The sequence below is a fragment of the Pongo abelii genome, chromosome 10 (assembly GCF_028885655.2).
Source record: "Pongo abelii isolate AG06213 chromosome 10, NHGRI_mPonAbe1-v2.0_pri, whole genome shotgun sequence".
Taxonomy (NCBI): Eukaryota; Metazoa; Chordata; class Mammalia; order Primates; family Hominidae; genus Pongo; species Pongo abelii.
Window position 1 is genome coordinate 109,254,407 of NC_071995.2, and position 21,907 is coordinate 109,276,313.

General features: G+C 43.4%; 1 protein-coding gene across 2 annotated transcripts; it reads left to right on the forward strand.

Annotated features, from left to right (window-relative positions):
- Window positions 1-24: 24 nt before the first annotated feature.
- FAM216A (family with sequence similarity 216 member A) lies at window positions 25-21,692 on the forward strand. Of its 2 annotated transcripts, none has more exons than XM_002823734.5 (7): window positions 25-164; window positions 4,204-4,244; window positions 16,390-16,511; window positions 17,619-17,748; window positions 17,830-18,013; window positions 19,161-19,243; window positions 21,325-21,692. In XM_002823734.5, exons 1-7 carry the CDS (start codon window positions 73-75, stop codon window positions 21,441-21,443), a joined length of 771 nt encoding a protein of 256 aa, XP_002823780.1. In that variant the 5' UTR covers window positions 25-72; the 3' UTR covers window positions 21,444-21,692. The 2 variants fall into 2 exon arrangements, with proteins under 2 accessions (XP_002823780.1, XP_054384201.1); XM_054528226.1 differs by lacking the exon at window positions 25-164 and adding an exon at window positions 692-992.
- The last annotated feature ends 215 nt before the right edge of the window (window positions 21,693-21,907 follow it).

The window sequence follows — 21,907 nt, forward strand, 5'->3', positions numbered from 1 at the left end:
ACGCGTGCGGTCGGGGGAGGGACGCTGGGACAGCTGCTCCTGCACACGGCTCGCGGTCTCGGCGCCGCGGAGATGCCCGGCCAGGGTCCGGGGTCCGACTGGACGGAGCGTAGCTCTTCTGCAGAGCCGCCCGCAGTGGCCGGGACCGAGGGTGGCGGCGGCGGGTGAGGTTGGGGGCCCCGGGGTAAAGGGTGGCAGCGTGGGGCCCCCGGGTCGTGAGCCCCGTGGAGGAAGGCTGCGGCCGGCCTCTCGTCTTGGGGCCTGGCCCCGGTGCCCTCAAGTGGGAGGCGGGGAGCAGTTGTGTTGTGGACAGGAGGGCAGAGGGGAGGACTGCCTCACGGTTGAGGGAGGGCCTCTGAGGGAAGCTTCGGAGGAGCGTTTGGTGCAGTGGCCACGAGGTGACTGCGACAGTCGCCCGCGTGCATCTCTCTGCCCCGAGGGGGCGCTGCGAGCCCTGCTGGGACGTTTGCTGTCTGGCACCGAACTGTGTGTCCACCGAAAGGCGTGGCGGCGGGGACAGAGGAGGAAGATGTCCCCTGGTTCAGCTGGGGGCATCCAGGCCCATAAACCAGTTCCTTCCCTCTAGTGACATGAGCCACCTTCCTGTCAAACGGGGATTTCTTTCTTTTTCTTTTTTTTTCTTTTCTTTCTTGTTTTTTGGAGCGAGACAGTCTCGCTCTGTTGCCTAGGCTGGAGTGCAGTGGTGCGATCTCAGCTCACTGCAACCTCAGCCTCCCAGGTTCAAGTGATTCTCCTGCCTCGCCTCCCGAGTAGCTGGGATTACAGGCGCCTGCCACCACGCCTGGCTAATTTTTGTATTTTTAGTAGAGAGGTGGTTTCACCATGTTGGCTAGGCTGATGTCGAACCCCTGACCTCAAGTGAGCCGCCCGCCTCGGCCTCCCAAATTGCTGGGATTACAGGGTGAACCATTGGGCCCGACCTCAAACGAGAGTTTCTAATCGCCAATGAGACCAATGACTGAATATCCGAGGTACCTTGATCTTGACATTTTCTTCACACTGAAGTTCCTTTTTTCACAAATCTATTTCGTTTTGAGCAGGTTTTTACACCTATTTCCTAGATAGTGAAGACAACGAGCTGTTGAAGTCACTGCTGGAGACTCTACCTCCTCTTCCTCTCCCTACTTTATTCCCTAAAAGCAAGAACTGCGATGTTTGCCGTTCAGTACAACCCGCAGTCAGGGCCCCTGTTGCACCCATGGACATCCTTTTTTTTTTTGTTTGAGACAGAGTCTCGCTCTGTCGCCCAGGCTGGAGTGCAGTGGTGCCATCTCAGCTCACTGCAAGCTCCGCCTCCCGAGTTCACGCCATTCTCCTCCCTCAGTCTCTGGAGCAGCTGGGATTACAAGCGCGTGCCACCACGCCCGGCTACTTGATTGTATTTTTAGTAGAGACGGGGCTTCACCGTGTTAGCCAGGATTGTCTCGATCTCCTGACCTCGTGATCCGCCCACATGGGCGTCCTTTTTGTCTCTGGTGCTACTGAAGACTTCTTAAAGATGGGATGGAGTCTTAGGTTTCTTTTCTGTTCTTCACAGTCCTTGGCCGACTGCAGGATCCTAGTGTATCAGGAGATACGTGAATTTTTTTTTTTTTTTTTTTTTTGAGACAGAGTCTCCCTCTGTCACTCAGGCTGGAGTGCAGTGTCACGATCTCGGCTAACTGCAACCTCCGCCTCCTGGGTTCAAGCAATTCTCCTGCCTCAGCCTCCCAAGTAGCTGGGACTACAGGTGTGTGCCACCACATACCTGGCTAATTTTTGTATTTTTAGTAGAGATGGGCGTGAGCCTGTAATCCTAGAAGGTTCTATTATGATCCCCACTTTATGGATGACAAAACAGGCACAAAGAGGTTGTTTGTCCTTTCCTTTTATCTCCGCCTGTCGTTCATCTCCATGCCTCCTTTAGTTTATCCAAACTCTTTTAAAAATATAATTTAAAAAAAAGACAGTATGCCCTTCAGTTCGGTTTAAGGAACCCCACTAAAAAACACAAACCAAGACTAATTTATGAAAAGTTTATATTCCCAGAAATACAAAATAAAATTTTCAAACTAGAATCAGGTTTATTATGCTACATGATACAATGTTGGCACTGGCAGGGGACTTAAAAATCATCAATTCCAGTCATATTTACTAATCTGAAAGGGGAAGTAATCTGCCAAAAATCCCATTATTAACTAATGGGAACTCCAGAACTCCTTACTTTTTTTCTTCTTTTTTTTTGAGACAGTCTCGCTCTGTCACCCAGGCTGGAGTGCAGTGATGTGATCTTGGCTCACTGCAACCTCCGCCTCCCAGGTTCAAGCGATTCTCCTGCCTCCTGAGTAGCTGGGACTATAGGCACGTGCCACTACATCTGGCTAATTTTTTGCATTTTTAGTAGAGAACAGGGTTTCACCGTGTTAGCCAGGATGGTCTCGATCTCCTGACCTCGTGATCCACCCGCCTCGGCCTCCCAAAGTGCTGGGATTACAGGCGTGAGCCACCGTGCCCGGGCACTTTTTTTCTTTAAAGTCAGGTTTATTGAGGCATAATTTACACAAATTAAAGTCTTACTTTTTCATGTATAATGATGGGTTTTGACAAATGCACATGGCTGTGTAAGCACTGCCACACTAAAGATACAGAGCAGCTCTATCACTCCTTCAAAACTCCCTCATGCCCTATAAAGTCAACCTTTGAGAAAGGAAGCCACAGGAGGGCTGCCAGCAGAGAAGTGATGTGATCTTACTTCACTTAAAAAGGATCATGCTGGTTGCTAGTTGGAGAATAAACTGGAAGGAGCAAGGGTAGAATTAGGAAGTTGGAATACAAGAAAATGATACGGTGGCTTGGAATAAAATAGCAGAGGTAGCGGCGGTGAAAAGTTCATAACAAAAACTTTATAAACTTGGCGCCTGGCCCATGAACTCTTGGTCATTGAATAAATTTCAGGATGAGGGAAGGAAGGTTGTTTTGTCTTAAGTTTAGAAAAGAAAAAGAATTTGTATGAAATTAGAAACATTACAGACCAACTTATTAGTTCTAGCACACCTTAATTACTATTCAAAGAACAGTCTTTTGGCGTGGTGTGGTGGCTCACGCCTGTAATCTCAGCACTTTGGGAGGCTGAGGCGGGCGAATCAGTTGAGGTCAGGAGTTTGAGACCGGCCTGGCCAACATGGCGAAACCTCGTCTGTACTAAAGATGGAAAAATTAGCAGGGCATGGTGGCGAGCACCTGTAATCCCAGCTACGGGGAGGCTGAAGTGGGAGAATTGCTTGGACCTGGAAGGTGGAGGTTGCAGTGAACCAAGATCACGCCATTGCACTCCAGCCTGGTCGACAGAGCAAGACTCTACCTCAAAAAAGAAAAAAAAAAAAGAACAGTCTTTTCAATACCCAAATCACTTCATTAAAAATAAAGACAGCAAGATAATAACATGGAAAGCCCAGGAGCCCCAACTACTTTATTGAGCTCACTGTAGGAATGAGATTAGGAAGCTATAAAATTAAGACCCAAGATAGGCATGGTGGCTTGCGTCTGTATAAAAATTAGCCAGGTGTTGTGGTGCATGCCTGTGGTCCTGGCTACTTGGGAGGCTGAGGATCGTTTGAGCCCAGGATTTTGAGGCTGTGATGAGCTATGATTGTGACACTGCACTCTAGCCTGGGTGAAGGAGGGAGACCCCATCTCTAAAAAAGGAAAGAAAAAAATCTTGGAGCCATTAGGATTTAACCAGAATTATAGGAAAAAATTTGCAAGACATTATTTCTGATGGAAACATGAAAAGTAAAAATAATATGCAACACTATCCTTTTTTAAAATTTGAAATATGTTGGTTGGGTGCAGTGGCTCACGCCTTTAATCCCACCACTTTGGGAGGCTGAGGCAGGCAGATCACCTGAGGTCAGGAGTTTGAGACCAGCCTGGCCAATATGGTGAAACCGTCTGTACTCAAAATACAAAAATTAGCTGGGTGTAGCAGCGCTAGTCCCAGCTACCTGGGAGGCTGAGGTGGGAGAATCACTTGAAACTGGGAGGCAGAGGTTCCAATGACCCGAGATCATGACACTGCACTCCAGCCTGGGTGACAAAGTGAGACCCTGTCTCAAAAAAAAAAAAAAAAATGGAAATATGTTGTTCAGTGCTTGTAACATTGTAATTATTACATATTATTTATATGCTTTATTTTTTCAACAGATCAGCTGGATACTCTTGTTACCAGAATTCCAAAGGTTCTGGTGAGTAGTGCATATAAAGCAGATAATACTTATAAGTAACATGGTTCTGAGAAGCCTATTCGTCTGTAACTACTTACACAATAGAGTTTTTTTCTTTTCTCTTTTTTTTGAGACGGAGTCTCACTCTGTTGCCTGGGCTGGAGTGCAGTGGTGCGATCTGGGCTCACTGCAACCTCTGCCTCCTGGGTTCAAGCGATTCTTCTGCCTCAGCCTCCTGAGTAGCTGGGACTACAGGTGCGTGCCACCACGCCTGGCTAATCTTTCTATTTTTAGTAGAGACAGGATTTCGCCATGTTGGCCAGGCTGGTCTTGAACTCCTGACCTCAGGTGATCCACCTGCCTCCGCCTCCCAAAGTACTGGGATTACAGGCGTGAGCCACCACACCCAGCCCACAATAGAGTTAAAAATAGATTGTATTAGCATCCTTGGTGAACTTAGTCTTTAAGATTTCAAAGAGCAATCAGGAAGGTTTTTTTCTTGTCTGTTGGTACAGTATATTTTACATTAAGCATTTTTAAAATTAGCAGTGAATCCTAAAAGAACTGTATTTATAGCTGATGTTGGTTGAAAAGCACAGAGCACAGCCTGGGGTTTGTACATGGATAGAAGAAAAAAATTCCAAATTGAATTGCTTCAAAGAATACAAAATATTTCTTAGTGCTGATGTTTTCCTCTCACTTGAAATAAAGAATAGAGCTTTCAAAGTATTCACCTCTTCTCTGCTGGAGTTAGAGTAGGTAAGACAATCCCCCAAAGGTCTCTCACTAATTGCTTTTTTTTCCCTTGGGAGAGGAGCTGGAATTAACTGACTGTAGGAGTGTGTGTGTATGTATATATATTTTAAGTATAGTAGTTATAATAGGTTTTAAATGTTTCATTTAAATTCAGTGATACATAAACCTGGGTTCACTTTGCTTTTCCTTGGTAAATATATAGTCATTACAGTTACCTGGGAAAAAAATATACAGACATATATGTGTGCATATATACATATATAAATAAATAATATGGTCATTTAAAAAATGTGTTGCAGTCTGGGTTCATTAATTTAGATTCCTCACCAAAATTCTTACTGAATTATAGTTCAGTGTAAAAAAGAAAGGAAACACAAAACAATATAATTATTAGTAATATATTCTAGATGTGGAGGGAAATAAAAGAAGAAATATTAACAATTATCAGTATATTAGATTGACTTAGTTATATAAAAGGAAAATTTCTAAACAAATATATGCTTAGTAAAAACTCTGAAAGGCAATATGTCAAAGTGGTTTAAAATAATTACTACTAGGCCAGGCACGGTGGCTCACACCTGTAATCCCAGCACTTTGGGAGGCCGAGGTAGGTGGATCACCTGAGGTCAGGAGTTCGAGACCAGCCTGACCAACATGGTGAAACCCCGTCTCTGCTAAATATACAAAAAAATTAGCCAGGTGTGGTGGTGCACGTCCGTAGTCCCAGCTACTCAGAAGGCTGAGGCAGGAGAATCACTTCAACTCAGGAGGCGGAGGTTGCAGTGAGCTAAGATCACACCACTGCACTTGAGCCTGGGCGACAGAGCGAGACTCTGTCTCAAAAAAAAAAAAAAAAAAAAAAGCCAGGCGCCGTGGCTCACACCTGTAATCCCAGCACTTTGGGAGGCTGAGGCGGGCGGATCACCTGAGGTCAGAAATTCGAGACCAGCCTGACCAACATAGAGAAACCCCGTCTCTACTAAAATACAAAAAATTAGCTGGGTGTGGTGGCGCATCCCTATAATCCCAGCTACTCGGGAGACTGAGGCAGGAGAATCGCTTGAACCTGGGAGGCAGAGGTTGCGGTGAGCCGAGATCGCGCCATTGAACTCCGGCCTGGGCAACAGGAGTGAAACTCCGTCTCAAAAAAAATAAATTAATTAAAAAAAATTACTACTAGATTGTGGGATTAAAAGTTTTTATTTTCTTTTTATACACTTAGTTTACTTCACTAATCTGCAGTGAACAATGTGTATTGCTGTTTATAATTGGAGGGGAAAAGGGCCAGTATTCAGCAAGTGCTTGATTGTCTTCCTCTATAGTTGAACTTAAGGATTCATTCTATTATTTAAAATAAACACGATAGCCAACTACTGGCAGTGACTCTAGATATTACTGTTATTATTATTTTTGAGACGGAGTCTCACTCTGTCGCGCAGGCTGGAGTGCAGTGGTGTAATCTCGGCTTATTGCAACCTCGGTCTCCCAGGTTCAAGCCATTCTCATGCCTCAGCCTCCCAAGTAGGTGGGATTACAGGCACACGCCACCATACCTGGCTGATTTTTGTATTTTTAGTGGAGACAGGGTTTCACCATGTTGGCCAGGCTGGTCTTTAACTCTTGACCTCAGGTTATCCGCCCGCCTTGGCCTCCCAAAGTGCTGGGCAGGAATGAGCCACGGCGCCTGGCCCTCTTTATTCTTAAATACTTCCAAGTATGTATTTCCTTTATTTATTTATTTTAAGACAAGGTTTCACTTTGTCTCCCAGGCTGGAGTGCAGTGGTGCAATCTCAGCTAACTGCAGCCTCGACCTCCCTGGTTCAAGTGATCCTTTGGCCTCAGCTTCCCAAGTAACTGGGACTTCACCCCTGGCAAAAAAAAAAAAAAAGTGGGGGTATTTATCTTAGCTATATTTTTTACTCTATCCCCCAGGCAGGAGTGCAGGGGTACAATCGGCTCACTGCAGCCTCCACCTCCTGGGCTCAAGTGATCCTCCCACCTTACCCTCCAGAGTAGCTGGGACCACAGGCATGCGCCACCACACCCAGCTAATTTTTATATTTTTAGTAGAGATGGGAGTCTTGCCAAGTTGCCCAGGCTGGTCTCAAACTCCTGGGCTCAAGCAATCTGAACACCTCGGCCTCCCAAAGTGCTGGGATTACAGGCATGAGCCACCACACTTGGCCTATCTTAACTACATTTATTTATCTCACAAAATAATTATCCAAATCAAGAACTTGAAATACTGTTATCTATAGACCTTATTGAGATATTGTTTATTGTTTCAATAATATCCTTTATAGCCAAAAATAAAAAAAATCCAAGTTTATGAATAGCATTCAGTTGTCAATGTTTCTTTTTTTTTTGAGACGGAGTCTCGCCCTGTTGCCCAGGCTGGAGTCCAGTGGCGCGATCTCAGCTCACTGCAAGCTCTGCCTCCCAGGTTCACGCCATTCTCCTGCCTCAGCCTCCCGAGTAGCTGGGACTACAGTCACCCGCCACCACGCCCAGCTAATTTTTTGAATTTTTTTTCTTTTTAGTAGACATGGGGTTTCACCATGTTAGCCAGGATGGTCTCAATCTCCTGACCTCGTGATCCACCCGCCTTGGCCTCCCAAAGTGCTGGGATTACAGGTGTGAGCCACCGCGCCTGGCCTAATGTTTTTATGTTTCTTAGCTTTTTTTCTTTTTTTTTGAGACGAAGTCTCACTCTGTCGCCCAGGCTGGAGTGCTGTTGCACAATCTTGGCTCACCGCAACCTCTGCCCCACCAGGTTCAAGCAGTTCTTGTGTCTCAGCCTCTGGAGTAGCTGGGATTATAGGCACATGCCACCATGCCTGGCTAATTTTTGTATTTTTAGTAGAGACAGGGTTTCACCATGTTGGCCAGGCTGGTCTCAAACCCCTGACCTAAAGGATTTGCCCACCTCAGCCTCCCAAAGTGCTGGGATTACAGGTGTGAGCCACCACGCCAGGCCGACATTGATATTTTTGAAGAATACAGACCTGTGGGGTTTTGTTTGTTTGAGACAGGTTCTCACCCTGTTGCCCAGGCTGGAGTGCAGTGGCACAATTAGAGCACACTGCAGCCTCAACCTCCTGGGCTCAGGTGATCCTCCCACCTAAGCCTTCCAAGTAGTTGGGACTACAGGTGTGAGCACTGCATCTGGCCCAGGCATGTTCTTTTGTAGAATTTCCCTAAATTTGGGTTTGTTTGATGTTTCCTCCCGTGAGATTCAGCTTATGTCCTTCTGGCAGGAATAGCACAGAAGTGGTGCTGAGTTTGTCCTGGCTAATCATATCAGGAGACCCTTGCTGTGCATTAATCCGTTACTGACAATGTTGTCATCGTTTGGTTCAGGTGATGTCTGCCAGCTTTCACCACTGTAAAGTTATGATTCTTACCCTTTGTAAAGGTAAAAGTATATGGGGATATACTTTGAGACTTTGTATATAGCCTATTACTTCTCAAACTTTCATCCATTAGTTTTGTCATCCATTCTTTTATTTATTTATTTATTTTTGAGACGGAGTCTCGCACTGTCGCCTAGGCTGGAGTGCAGTGGCGCAACCTCGGCTCACTGCAAGCTCCGCCTCCCAGGTTCACGCCCTTCTCCTGCCTCAGCCTCCTGAGTAGCTGGGACTACAGGTGCCCACCACCACGCTCGCCTAATTTTTTTGTATTTTTTTTTTTAGTAGAGACGGGGTCTCACTGTGTTAGCCAGGATGGTGTCTATCTCCTGACCTCGTGATCCACCCGCCTCGGCCTCCCAAAGTGCTGGGATTACAGGCGTGAGTCACCGCGCCCGGTCTTGTCATCCATTCTTGACTAAATCCATTATGATTAAGATGGCTAGAAATACGTGATTTTTCTTTTCTTTTCTTTTTTTTTTTTTTTTTGAGACAGAGTCTCCCTCTGTGGCCCAGGCTGGAGTGCAGTGGCGCAATCTCGGCTCACTGCAAGCTCCTCCTCCCAGGTTTATGCCATTCTCCTGCCTCAGCCTCCCGAGTAGCTGGGACCACAGGCGCCCGCCACCACGCCCAATTTTTTTGTATTTGTTTAGTAGAGACGGGGTCTCACTGTGTGTTAGCCAGGATGGTGTCAATTTGCTGACCTCGTGATCCACCCGCCTCGGCCTCCCAAAGTGCTGGGATTACAGGCATGAGTCACCAAGCCCGGTCTTGTCATTCATTCTTGACTAAATCCATTATGATTAAGATGGCTAGAAATATGTGCTTTTTCTTTTTCTTTTTTTTTTTTTTTTGAGACGGAGTCTCCCTCTGTGGCCCAGGCTGGAGTGCAGTGGCGTGATCTCGGCTCACTGCAAAGATCCGCCTCCCGGGTTCATGCCATTCTCCTGCCTCAGCCTCCCGAGTAGCTGGGATCACAGGTGCCTGCCACCATGCCCAGCTAATTTTTTGTATTTTTAGTAGAGACGGGGTTTCACCATGTTAGCCAAGATGGTCTCGATCTCCTGACCTTGTGATCTGCCCACCTCGGCCTCCCAAAGTGCTGGGATTACAGGCATGAGCCCCCGTGCCCGGCCATATGTGCTTTTTCTAATTCCATGGAGTCTACATTTTTCAGATGGCTTTCTAATGAAGAGCTTCCCTTTCTCTACCATTTTTCAATTTATATATTTATTATATAATTGTCAACACATAGATTCTTATACCATTCAATAGGTTAAATACTTTACTTTAAATCTGTTATTTATTTTGATGCTCAAATTATCCCAGATTTGGCCAGTGGGAGCCCTTTAAAGATGGCTCTTGTTCTCTGTCTCCATTATCCTTTGAACACTTTTATCTTTTAGCACAAACCATTGTACTGTCCCTATTCTACCCTTGACGTCAGCCATTTCTCCAAAGAGCCTGTGGTAGGCAGCATGGTCCCCAAAGATGTTCACACTCTAATCTCTCTAACCTGTAAATATGTTATGTTACATGGCAGGAGCAATTTTGCAGGCAAAATTAAGTTATAACCCTCAAAAGAGATGTTATTTTGAATTTTCTGGGTGGGCCCAGCCTAGCCCCATGAGCCCTTAAAAGCAGAGGAGTTTCTCTGGCTGAAGTCAGACAGATGTGGGGAAGAGGAGCAGTTAGATGTGAAAGGAGAGATCTTAACACTCCATTGTTGGCTTGAAGATGAAGACAGCCACATGTCAAGGAAATAGGGACTTTGGTTTTGTAAGGAACTGAATTCTGCCAACAACCTGAATGAATCACTACAGGCTCTAGGCACCCCAATCCAGCCCAGGCACCCCGATGCCTTGATTTTGGCCTTGTGAGATTCTAAGCAGAGAACCCAGTGAATTCATGTTATACTCAGTCTTTTGAGCTACAGAACTATGAGACAATACGTGAGTGTTGTTTTAGGCCACTAAAGTTGTGTTGTTATGGCAGCAAAATAAAACTAACATAGAACCCTTTTCTTAAAAATTTGATATATTTAAGGCCGGGCGCAGTGGCTCATGCCTGTAATCCCAGCACTTTGGGAGGCCGAGGCGGGTGGATCACAAGGTCAGGAGATCGAGACCATCCTGGCTAACATGGTGAAACCCCGTCTCTACTAAAAATACAAAAAATTAGCCAGGCGTCGTGGTGGGCGCCTGTAGTCCCAGCTAATCGGGAGGCTGAGGCAGGAGAATGGCGTGAACTCGGGAGGCGGAGCTTGCAGTGAGCCGAGATTGTACCACTGCACTCCAGCCTGGGCAACAGAGCGAGACTCTGTCTCAAAAAAAAAAAAAAAAAAAAAATTATATATTTAAAGTAGAGAAGAGTACATAGAAACCAAGATCTGGGTGCTAGGTGTGCTTATTTATAATATATTATCATTGCTTCTAGACTTTCTCCGAGGACAGTGCTGGGAAAGAAATGTGTGTGCATTTACCTGTGAGCACATACATACCCATACATATCTATTTCAATATTTCTACTAACTCCAAATTCCAATCCAACAAACAGGGTTTATTCTGTGCTTTCCTCTTTCCATATTAATAGGTAACTCTTCTCTCCAAAAGTGTGAGACCTCCTTCTCATTAACTACAATATATTATTTGCTTCGTCCTAAGATGTATAAAAAAGTAGTTTCTGAAGTGCTAACACATGCTTCTGGAAAAAAAAAAAAAAAAAAAAGCCTAGTAGGCCGGGCGCAGTGGCTCATGCCTGTAATTCCAGCACTTTGGAAGGCTGAGGTGGGTGGATCACGAGGTAAGGAGATTGAGACCATTCTGGCCAACATGATGAAACCCCATCTCTACTAAAAAATACAAAAAATTAGCTGGGCGTGGTGGCGCGTGTCTGTAATCCCAGCTACTTGGGAGACTGAGGCAGGAGAATCACTTGAACCAGGGAGTTGGAGGTTGTAGTAAGCAGAGATCGCGCCACTGCACTCCAGCCTGGCGACAGAGCGAGACTCCATCTAAAAAAAAAAAACGCAAAAAAACAAAAAACAAAACAACAAAAAAAGCCTAGTAATTAATTAGAGATCAGTATTTCCTTAGAGTTGTTTTTGTTTGAGGGCATATAGTCCAAGCAGTATATTCAAAAGTTCTTGGGTTGGTTAACTATTTATTTATGGTAAAATATACATAATATAAAATTTACTATTTTAATCTTTTTTTTTTTTTTTTTGAGAAGGAGTTTCACTTTTGTTGCCCAGGCTGGAGCGCAATGGCGCGATCTCGGCTCACTGCAACCGCTGCCTCCTGAGTTCAAGCGATTCTCCTGCCTCAGCCTCCTGAGTAGCTGGGATTACAGGTGCCCTCCCACCACGCCTGGCTAATTTTTTTTTTTTTTTTGAGACAGAGTCTCACTCTGTTGCCCAGTCCGGAGTGCAGTGGCACGATCTTGGCTCACTGCAAGCTCCACCTCCCGGGTTCACGCCATTCTCCTGCCTCAGCCTCCTGAGTAGCTGGGACTACAGGTGCCCGCCACCATGCCTGGCTAATTTTTTTATATATTTCTAGAGACAGGGTGTCACCATGTTAGCCAGGATGGTCTCAATCTCCTGACCTCGTGATCCGCCCGCCTTGGCCTCCCAAAATGCTGGGATTAAAGGCATGAGCCACCGTGCCCAGCCTAAGGGTTTCACCATGTAGGCCAGGCTGGTCCCAAACTCCTGGACTCAAGTGATCTGCCCACCTCAGCCTCCCAAAGTGCTGGGATGTATAGGCATGAGCCACTGCACCTCGCCCATTTTAATCATTTTTAAGTGTACATTTCAGTGGCATTAAGTATATTCACACTGTTGTGCAACCACTACCACCATCCATTTCCAGAAAGTTTTCATCTTCCCAAACTAAAACTCCATACCTATAAAACACTAACTCTCAGGTGGGCGCAGTGGCTTATGTGTGTAATCCCAGAACTTTGGGAGGCTAGGGCTGGAGGATCGCTGGAGCCCAGGAGTTTGAGACCAGCCTGGGCAACATAAAATTAACTTTAATTTTTTTTGTCTCTAAAAGAAAATTTAAAAACAAAATAAAAAACCACTAATTCCCTATATACCTCCTTTCCCCTGGCCTCTTGCAACCTCCATTCGCTCCGTATATATTTGATTTTCCTAGGTATCTCATAAAAGTTAAATCATACAATATTTGTCCTTTGTGACTGGCTTATTTCACTTAGCATGTCTTCAGGGTTCATCCATATTGTACCATGTGTCAGAATTCTCTTGTTTTTTAAGGCTAAATAATATTCCATTGTTTGTATATACCACACTTTGTTTATATATTCATCTGTTGATGGATACTTGGGTTTCTTCCACTTTTTGGCTATTATGAAGTAATGCTGCTATGAGCATGGATAAATAATCTGTTTGTGTCCCTGCTTTCAGTTCTTTTGGAATTGCTGGATCAGAAGTGGAATTATTAGATTATATGGCAATTCTATGTTTAAATGTTCGAGGCACTGCTGTACTATTTTTCTTTTTCTTTTTCTTTTGAGTCAATCTCACTCTGTCACCCAGGCTGGAGTGCAGTTGCAGTGACTCAGCTCACTGCAACCTCCGCCTCCCGGGTTCAAGTGATTCTTCTGCCTCAGCCTCCCAAGTACCTGGGATTACAGGGGTGTGACACCATGCCTGGCTAAGTATTTTGTGTGTGTGGTTTTTTTTTTTAGTAGAGACGGGTTTCACCATGTTGCCCAGGCTTGGTCTTGACTCCCAACCTCAGGTGATCTGCCTGCCTCAGCCTCCCAAGGTACTGGGGTTACAGGCATGAGCCACCATGCCCAGCCTATTTATTTTTAAGTGCTTCATTTTCTGTAAAGAAATGTTATCAACCTATTGAGAAATTAAGTGTTGGTCCAAAATATAATATGCATCTCAGAAATATTGTTTATTAAGGACACAAGACATATTCTTATATAAATAGCCTCTGTTTACTTGAAAAAGGATTTCCAAAATAAAAAACTTTTAAAAATCTTAAATTGGCATTCATATTATTACAGATTGTAAGTTATGTTTCAAGGGTCATAATACAATTTCCAAATGATTTTCCATTTCTTGGTCAACTAGTTAGTCCTTACCTGCAGTATCCAACTTGCCAAAATCTTGAAGAAATAACTAAATTTAAAGTTTAATACAAAACTGAAATAGCCTGTTACTGATAATATTGAAACAAAAATGTGCTTATTAAATTCAACTAACTACACTTTTTTTTCGAGACAGAGTCTCATTCTCTCACCCAGGCTGGAGTGCGGTGTTGCGATCTCGGCTCACTGCAACCTCCACCTCCTGGGTTCAAGCAATTCTCCTGCCTCAGCCTCCTGAGTAGCTGGGACTACAGGTGTACGCCTCCACACCTGGCTAACTTTTATATATTTTTTAGTAGAGACAGGGTTTCACCATGTTGGCCAGGCTGGTCTCCTGACCTCAGGTGATCTGCCCGCCTCAGCCTCCCAAAGTGCTGGGATTAAAGGCATGGGCCACCACACCCGGCCACAAACTTTTAACTTAAAATGTGTCTTTCCAGCTTTATTTGTAATAGACAAAAAGTGGAAACCACCCAAATGTCTATCAACAGGTACATAATCAAATAACAGTGTAAACATATATACAGTAGAAGATAACCGAACAGGCCGGGCACGGTGGCTCACGCCTGTAATCCCAGCACTTTGGGAGGCCGAGGCGGTGGGATCACAAGCTCAGGAGATCGAGACCATCCTGGCTAACACGGTGAAACCCCGTCTCTACTAAAAATACAAAAAATTAGCTGGGCACGGTGGCGGGCGCCTGTAGTCCCAGCTACTCGGGAGGCTGAGGCAGGAGAATGGCATGAACCTGCGAGGCGGAGCTTGCAGTGAGCCGAGATGGCGCCACTGCACTCCGGTCTGGGCAACAGAGCGAGACTCTGTCTCAAAAAAAAAAAAAGATAACCCAACGATAAAAATAAATGAACTATTTGTTACATGTGACATGAGTGGATCTCAAAATCGTTAGGTTGAGTGAAAAACCAGACAAAAAATGAATACCGTGTATTCCCATTTATATCAAACTCAAGAAAATGCAAATGAATCTATGGTAATAGAAAGCACATCACTGGTTGCCTGGAGAAGGGAGTGTGCAGGGAAGAGGGATGTATTATTATAAAAAGAGGCATTTCGGGGCCGGGCACGGTGGCTCACGCCTGTAATCCCAGCACTTTGGGAGGCCGAGGCGGGCAGATCACGAGGTCAGATCAAGACCATCCTGGCTAACACAGTGAAATGCCATCTCTACTAAAAATACAAAAACTAGCTGGGCGTGGTGGCGGGTGCCTGTAGTCCCAGCTACTCGGGAGGCTGAGGCAGGAGAATGGCGTGAACCCGGGAGGTGGAGCTTGCAGCTTGCAATGAGCCAAGATGGTGCCACTGCACTCCAGCCTGGGCGACAGAGCGAGACTCCTTCTCAAAAAAAAAAAAAAAACCAAAAAAAACCCCAAAACAAAAAAAACGAGGCATTTCATGATTTAATTGTCAGAGACTGTTTTTCCCAAAACTGCTAGTGAAGCTTATACCCTAAATTACTAGTCTCAGTACATCTGAAACTGAAAACCAGTTCCCATTCTTCTGGGAATATGTTTCAACTTTTATTTTTTACTAAAAGGTTATTCTTTTATGCTGTCCACAACTGTTTTTAAAACAATGAAATACTCTGGGCATGGTGGCTCATGCCTGTAATCCCAGCACTTTGGGAGGCCAAGGCAGGCGGATCACCTGAGGTCAGGAGTTTGGGACCAGCCTAGCCATCGTGGTAAAACTCCATCTCTACTAAAAATACAAAAATTAGCTGGTAGTGCATGCTTGCAATCCCAGCTATTTGGGGGGCTGAGGCAGGAGAATCGCTTGAACCTGGGAGGCAGAGGTTGCAGTGAGCTGAGATTGTGCCAGCACTCTAGCCTGGGCAATAGAGTGAGACCCCATCTCAAAAACAAACAAAAATCAACAATAAAAAATGAAATAACTGAAACTATGTAAAAATAAATTTTGATAAATTTCTGCAGTCTTTCATGTTAATACTACATCTCCAAAGGGATAAAATTTGTGTTACTCTAGTCTAATACAGAATAGAATTTTAAGGCCGAGTGCAGTGGCTCACACCTATAATGCCAGCTACTTGAGATGCAGAGGTGAGAGAATCGCTTGAGCCCGGGAGTTTGAGGCTGCAGTGAGCTATGATTATGCCACTGCACTCCAGCCTGGGCGTCAGAGTGAGATCCCATCTCTTAAAAAAAAGATTTAAAAAACTGTATACTAAAGTTAGGCCGGGCGCCGTGGCTCACGCCTGTAATCCCAGCACTTTGGGAGGCTGAGGTGGAGGATCATGAGGTCAGGAGATTGAGACCATCCTGGCTAATACGGTGAAACCCCATCTCTACTAAAAATACAAAAAATTAGCCGGGCATGGTGGCAGGTGCCTGTAGTCCCAGCTACTCGGGAGGCTGAGACAGAAGAATGGCATGAACTGGGGAGGCGGAGCTTGCAGTGAGCCGAGATCGCGCTACTGCACTCCAGCCTGGGGGACAGAGTGAGACTCCGTCTCAAAAAAACAAACAAACAAAAACTATATAGTAAAGTTAAATGATAATAAAATATTACTGTAAATCATTAAAGCACAAATCCTGCATGTATATTTTCTCTTTACTATGTTTCTGACATGATAAAGTTACTGTCAACACTGCATCTCAGCTGAGTTCAAAATAATGTATTATATATACATAAAATATTTATTTACAAGTATCTTTGATGTTTGTATGCTCTAAAACCAAATGGCATATCATACAGTCTCTTCAAATTTAAGTCTGAGTTAAAATATTCAGTACTACTCCAGGATAATCACTGACACATGTAAATATCTAGATCTTAATAATTCAATTTGTTGAACTGATCTTTGCCTCTGAAATTCACATGATGTCTTTGCCTACAGACAGAATCAAAGATGGATACAAAGTGAACTCACACATAGCTAAGCTGCAAGAGTTATGGAAAACTCCCCAAAATCAAACAATCCACCTCCCTAAATCAATGATGGATGCGTCCTTTTTCAAGGTATGCTAACAGGGACATATTTAAATACCAATACTCTTTGTATTCAGAGCCGAACTTTTTACTCAAGATCGGCTGCTTAGAGGGTGAGGTACTGCAGATGCAGTATAATTGTCTAGGAGTCAATAAATATCTTTGGGTAAACTCATGAATGAATGTAAAGATTATACATTCTTTATCATAAGAGTTCTTTCAAGGTTTTATGATACTTCATATCTAATGTATCTTTACTGAGGGGAAGCTTAATGCCCCAACCACAGAGATGCTCAAGAAAAGTTCCATCCTAGAAATAGAAACCCAACTTCACACATATTTTACTCAAGGACTACAAAATTAAGAAGAAAGCAGGTAAAGAAAATGGCAGTAATTAGCTTGCAAGTAGGGTTTAAAAAAAAAAAATAAATAAAAGAAAATGGCAGTAAGGATTTTACAATGGTTACCTGTATCCCATTAATGATCGTAACTGCTAAAAGTATCTCTAGAGCAATGTGAATTAGGGTAAATTTTTCTAACATTTTGAATTTTCTTTGAACTTATCATGTATTCAGTAAAGTAAATCTTGTATATATAGTGGAATCTTACATCTTAAGTGAACATTAACTTCTAAAATCAGCAAGTACAATGAAAATCTCAAGTCAAAATTACTTAGAGACCAACATACTGTCCCTCAGAATGTCCAACACAGTCAGTTATTCTTCTGGTGCTGGAAAAGAATGTTTCTTCAGTTTAGACTAAGTAGAGTAATTGGGTTGATTTTAGGTACCATGTTATACCTCAAAAATAATTTTGAGAAGGCAAGATGCCCACACTGAGAGGCGCACAGCAAGTAACACTTGACAGAACAGCAGATTCACTCCTTCCTTGTTCATCTAGAGCAATGGGTTCTCAGACTTCAAAGGGCATCTGAATCACCTGAGTGGAATGGCAAGCAGAGCCACTGCACTATTTAAATGGCCATTTCTTTCTCTTTTGTCAAGTTAATGTAGTTGAATTTGCTAAAGTAAAATACGGTTGGCACAACTCTCTTGAACATTCATCTCTTCAGATAAGGAATATTGCCAACTTCTCTAATACAATGCAGACTATAAATCCTCTTATTCTGTCTTTTAGCATCCAGACCTCACCACAGGCCAGAAGCATTACCTGTGCAGCATTGCTAAAATCTATAATGCAAACTATCTGAAGATGTTAATGAAGAGGCAGTACATGCACGTACTTCAGCACAGCTTACAAAAGCCAGGCAGGTGCACCTCCAGTTGGCTTTTCACTAGTTTTTACAATTAGTGAGAGGGTCTTTTAACAGAGGTGATTTGTATCACAGGTGTCCTCACTCATCACAGAAGCCGCCTTAGTTCTCGTTACTCACAGAAACAGCATTACCCTTGCACTACATGGCGACACCAACTGGAGAGAGAGGACTCGGGGCCTTCTGATATCACAGCTGCACCTGCACCTGAAATGCTCATACAGCATTCCCTTTGGCGGCCAGTGAGAAACAAAGAAGGGTCTGTTTCTTAGTGTAAAAAGGGGGAAATGCATCTCAGTTTAATTTTTTTTTTTTCTCAGACAGGGTCTTGTTCTCTCACCCAGGCTGGAGTGTAGTGGTGTGATATAGTTTACAGTATTCTAACTCCTGGGCTTAAGCAATGCTTCTGCCTCAGACTCCCAAGTAGCTAGGGCTAAAGGCACAAACCACCATGCCCTGCTAATTAAAAAAAATTTTTTGTGGAGAAAGCATCTCACTATGTTGGCCAAGGTACTCTCACCTCCGCCTCCCAAAGCACTGGGATTACAGGCGTGAGCTACTGTGCCCAGCCTTCCCCATCTCTTTTGAAGGGTAGCTAAGTGATATTAATGCTTGTGTTCCCTAATATGTTCACTTTGCTAAATTCAGAATAGGCTGGACTTTTAAAAAGCAGAGAGAGATACTTTTTTTTTTTTTTGAGACCAAGTTTCGCTCTTGTTGCCCAGGCTAAAGTGCAGCGGCGCAATCTTGGCTCACCGCAACCTCCACTTCCCGGGTTCAAGCGATTCTCCTGCCTCAGCCTTCCTGAGTAGCTGAGATTACGGGCATGCGCCACCATGCCCAGCTGATTTTGTATTTTTAGTAGAGATGGGGTTTCTCCATGTTGGTCAGGCTGGTCTTGAACCCCTGACCTCAGATGATCTGCCCGCCTTGGCCTCCCAAAGTGCTGGGATTACAGGCATGAGCCACCGTGCCTAGCCGAGAGATATTTTCATACTTTTTCTTTACTGCACTGATAAGAATATGCCACTTCTTTTAGAATATATTTTGTGGAATTATAAAAATTTCTTTATCAGATAGAGTTATGGATGACTGCCCTTTTCAATGTAATTCCCACTCAACCTCAAAATAATGCAAATACTTTCAAAAGGAGAAGAATATGGTTGGTTATGCACAGGGGAATACTATATAACAGGGAGAGGAAAAAGATTAAGCAGCATGAGTATTGAAATTGCACTGCAGCAGCTTTACATGTCAGGGTTAAGAAATTACAGGAGAATTTGGGTGCTGAAAGGGTCTTTTTGGTGACGTTGGCAGCTAATAAAACGAATTTGTGTGGTCTTCCACATGCCCTAGGCAGCTGTTCACTTTGCTGGCTCCAACTAAGATACTTTCCTTTCTTATAGGATAAAAACTGGATATGCATCTAAAATAAGATATAAGTCACTGAAGATTTTTAGAAGACCAAGGAAACTGTTCATGCAAACAGGTAAATGTGGAAATTTAACAATATGCATTTTTTAAGATCTTATGCTTAAAAATACTATACCAAATACAATTTCATTTCTATTATGAAGATATTAACAAATTTAGAATATGATTTGCTTTTATTGTCACAAATAAAAAACCAAACATATAGTTTATGCTTGCAATTAAAAGAACATACTGGGCCAGGCGCCACGGCTCACGCCTGTAATCCCAGCACTTTGAGAGACCGAGGCAGGCAGATCACCTGAGGTCAAGAGTTCGAGATCCGCATGGCCAACATGGCGAAACTCCCATCTCTACTAAAAATACAAAACTTAGCTGGGCGTGATGGCAGGCGCCTGTAATCTCAGCTACTTGGGAGACTGAGGCAGGAGAATCGATTGAACCCGGGAGGCGGAGGTTGGAGTGAGCTGAGATTGTGCCACTGTACTACTCCAGCCTGGGTGACAGAGTGAGACTCCATCTCAAAAAAAAGAAAAGGAAAAAAAGAACATACTGCTCAAAAGAGTAAGATTCAAGGTATTTCTAATGCTAAAGATACTTACAATAGCAAGGTCAAAGACTTAGTAGAGAATGAATTCGTCAGAACCCAGAACCACAAACATGACTTTCTCAAGCAATAGCACTTCTTTTATGAGTTAGTGCTATTTTTGGATGAACATATTTTGTATAGCATCTATTAGTTTACAAAGTGCTATATCTCTTATAGTAGGCCCTTCTTATCCATGGGGAATATGTTCCAAGACCCCCAGTGGATGGCTGAAATCTTGGATACTACTGAACCCTATATATACTTTGTTACTTCCTAAAAAATACATATCTATGATAAAGTTTTAATTTATAAATTAGGCGCATAAAGAGATTAACAACAATAAATAATAGAACAATTTTATAACAATATACTGTAATAAAAGTTATGTGAATGTGGTCTCTCTCAAAATATCTTATACTGTACCTTGGAAAGCAAAACTGTGGATAAGGAGGGACTTCTGTATACCATTTTGTTTGATATTCAACAAAACAGTGGAGGCAAGCCAAGCAGGTGATATTATCAAAATTTTACAGCTGCAACTGAGACAAATCCAGACTTTGGAAGGATCAGCATAAAGGATCCTTCTACCACAAGAACAAAATACTGCAAAATGAAAAAGAGAAGACAGACTGAATGATCAGAAGTATTCCTCAGAACTGATAATGTTAAATCATGTTAAGTAGTTTCCTAGTTATCAGCATTAGTGAAGTAGGTGGGTGGGTAAGAAGTAGGGAAGTTGGCCAGGCGCAGTGGCTTATGCCTGTAATCTCAGCACTTTGAGAGGCCAAGGCTAGCAGATCACCTGAGGTCAGGAGTTCGAGACCAGCCTGACCAACATGGAGAAACCCCGTCTCTACTAAAAATACAAAATTAGCCGGGTGTGGTGGCACATGCCTGTAATCCCAGCTACTTGGGAGGCTGAGGCAGGAGAATGGCGTGAACCTGGGAGGCGGAGCTTACAGTGAACCGAGATCGCACCACTGCACTCTAGTCTCCAAAAAAAAAAAAACAAAACAAAAAAGAAAAAACAGAAGTAGGGAAGTTAGGCCTTCTGAATTGATATCCCATCACTGTATGACAGTGTTAGCCAGGTCTGCTGTAAATATCGTACCATGTCTATCCAAGAAATGAGGGAAAGGGCAGGAGAGAAGGGGTAAGTCAGGTTCCAAAAGGTACAGTTAGCGGAAACTGTACGGGGAAAGTCCCTGTGGTCCCCAATAGAAGAGATGAGAAGGAACTAAAGGAAAATGCAGAGATTCTGAAGATGTAACTGACCACTTTAATTTCCCCCAACCGAAAGATTTTGAAAATCAATGGTAAAATAGGACTTAGTAACAAGAGAATCTGCCGTACAGTAACTTGGCTAGAATACAGTATTGTGTATCTTAAAGAGTAAGAAACTTGGGGGAAGGGTGAGGTGACTAAGAGCCTTGAAAATTGCAGGCAATTTGTCTTTACTACAGGCTTATTAATAAGCCAGGTCATTTTGAAAGTTGTACTTAGAGCTTTATTTCCAAACAGAGAATTGTAAATTCCTATTTTTCCTTCAGTTTCTTCAGATGATTCTGAATCATATATGAGTGAAGAAAAAAAGGAAGAAGATTTACTAAATAAGTTTATGCAATCAATGTCAATTGAAGAACAGGGAGAACATCTGATGTTAACTTGACAGTCTTGTCTCGTGTATTGAATTCGTGCCAAAGGTGAGGGTAAGGGGTTGTGAGTTGTGTCCTGTTATGTTTAGGATGGTATTGTTATTTATTAAATCATTAAGTAATTTTGGTTTGTTCAGAAACTTAAAACAATGTAATTGGTCTGATGTAGTTCCATGTACCAATGATAGTTATGTAAGAAAATTTACATGTAACATATACTTGTACTTCTAACTAGATACAATTAAAACTTTTCTTGCATTCAATATTGAATTACTTTTCTTTAAATCCGACAAATGCATCGTATTTCTTCTTTCTGTGTTCACAGCAAATCCTAAAACAGCAATATTAGAATATCCTACAAGGGCCAGGCACGGTGGCTCATGCCTGTAATCCCAGCACTTTGGGAGGCCGAGGCGGGTGGATCATGAGGTCAGGAGTTCAAGACCAGCCTGACCCACATGGTGAAACCCCGTCTCTA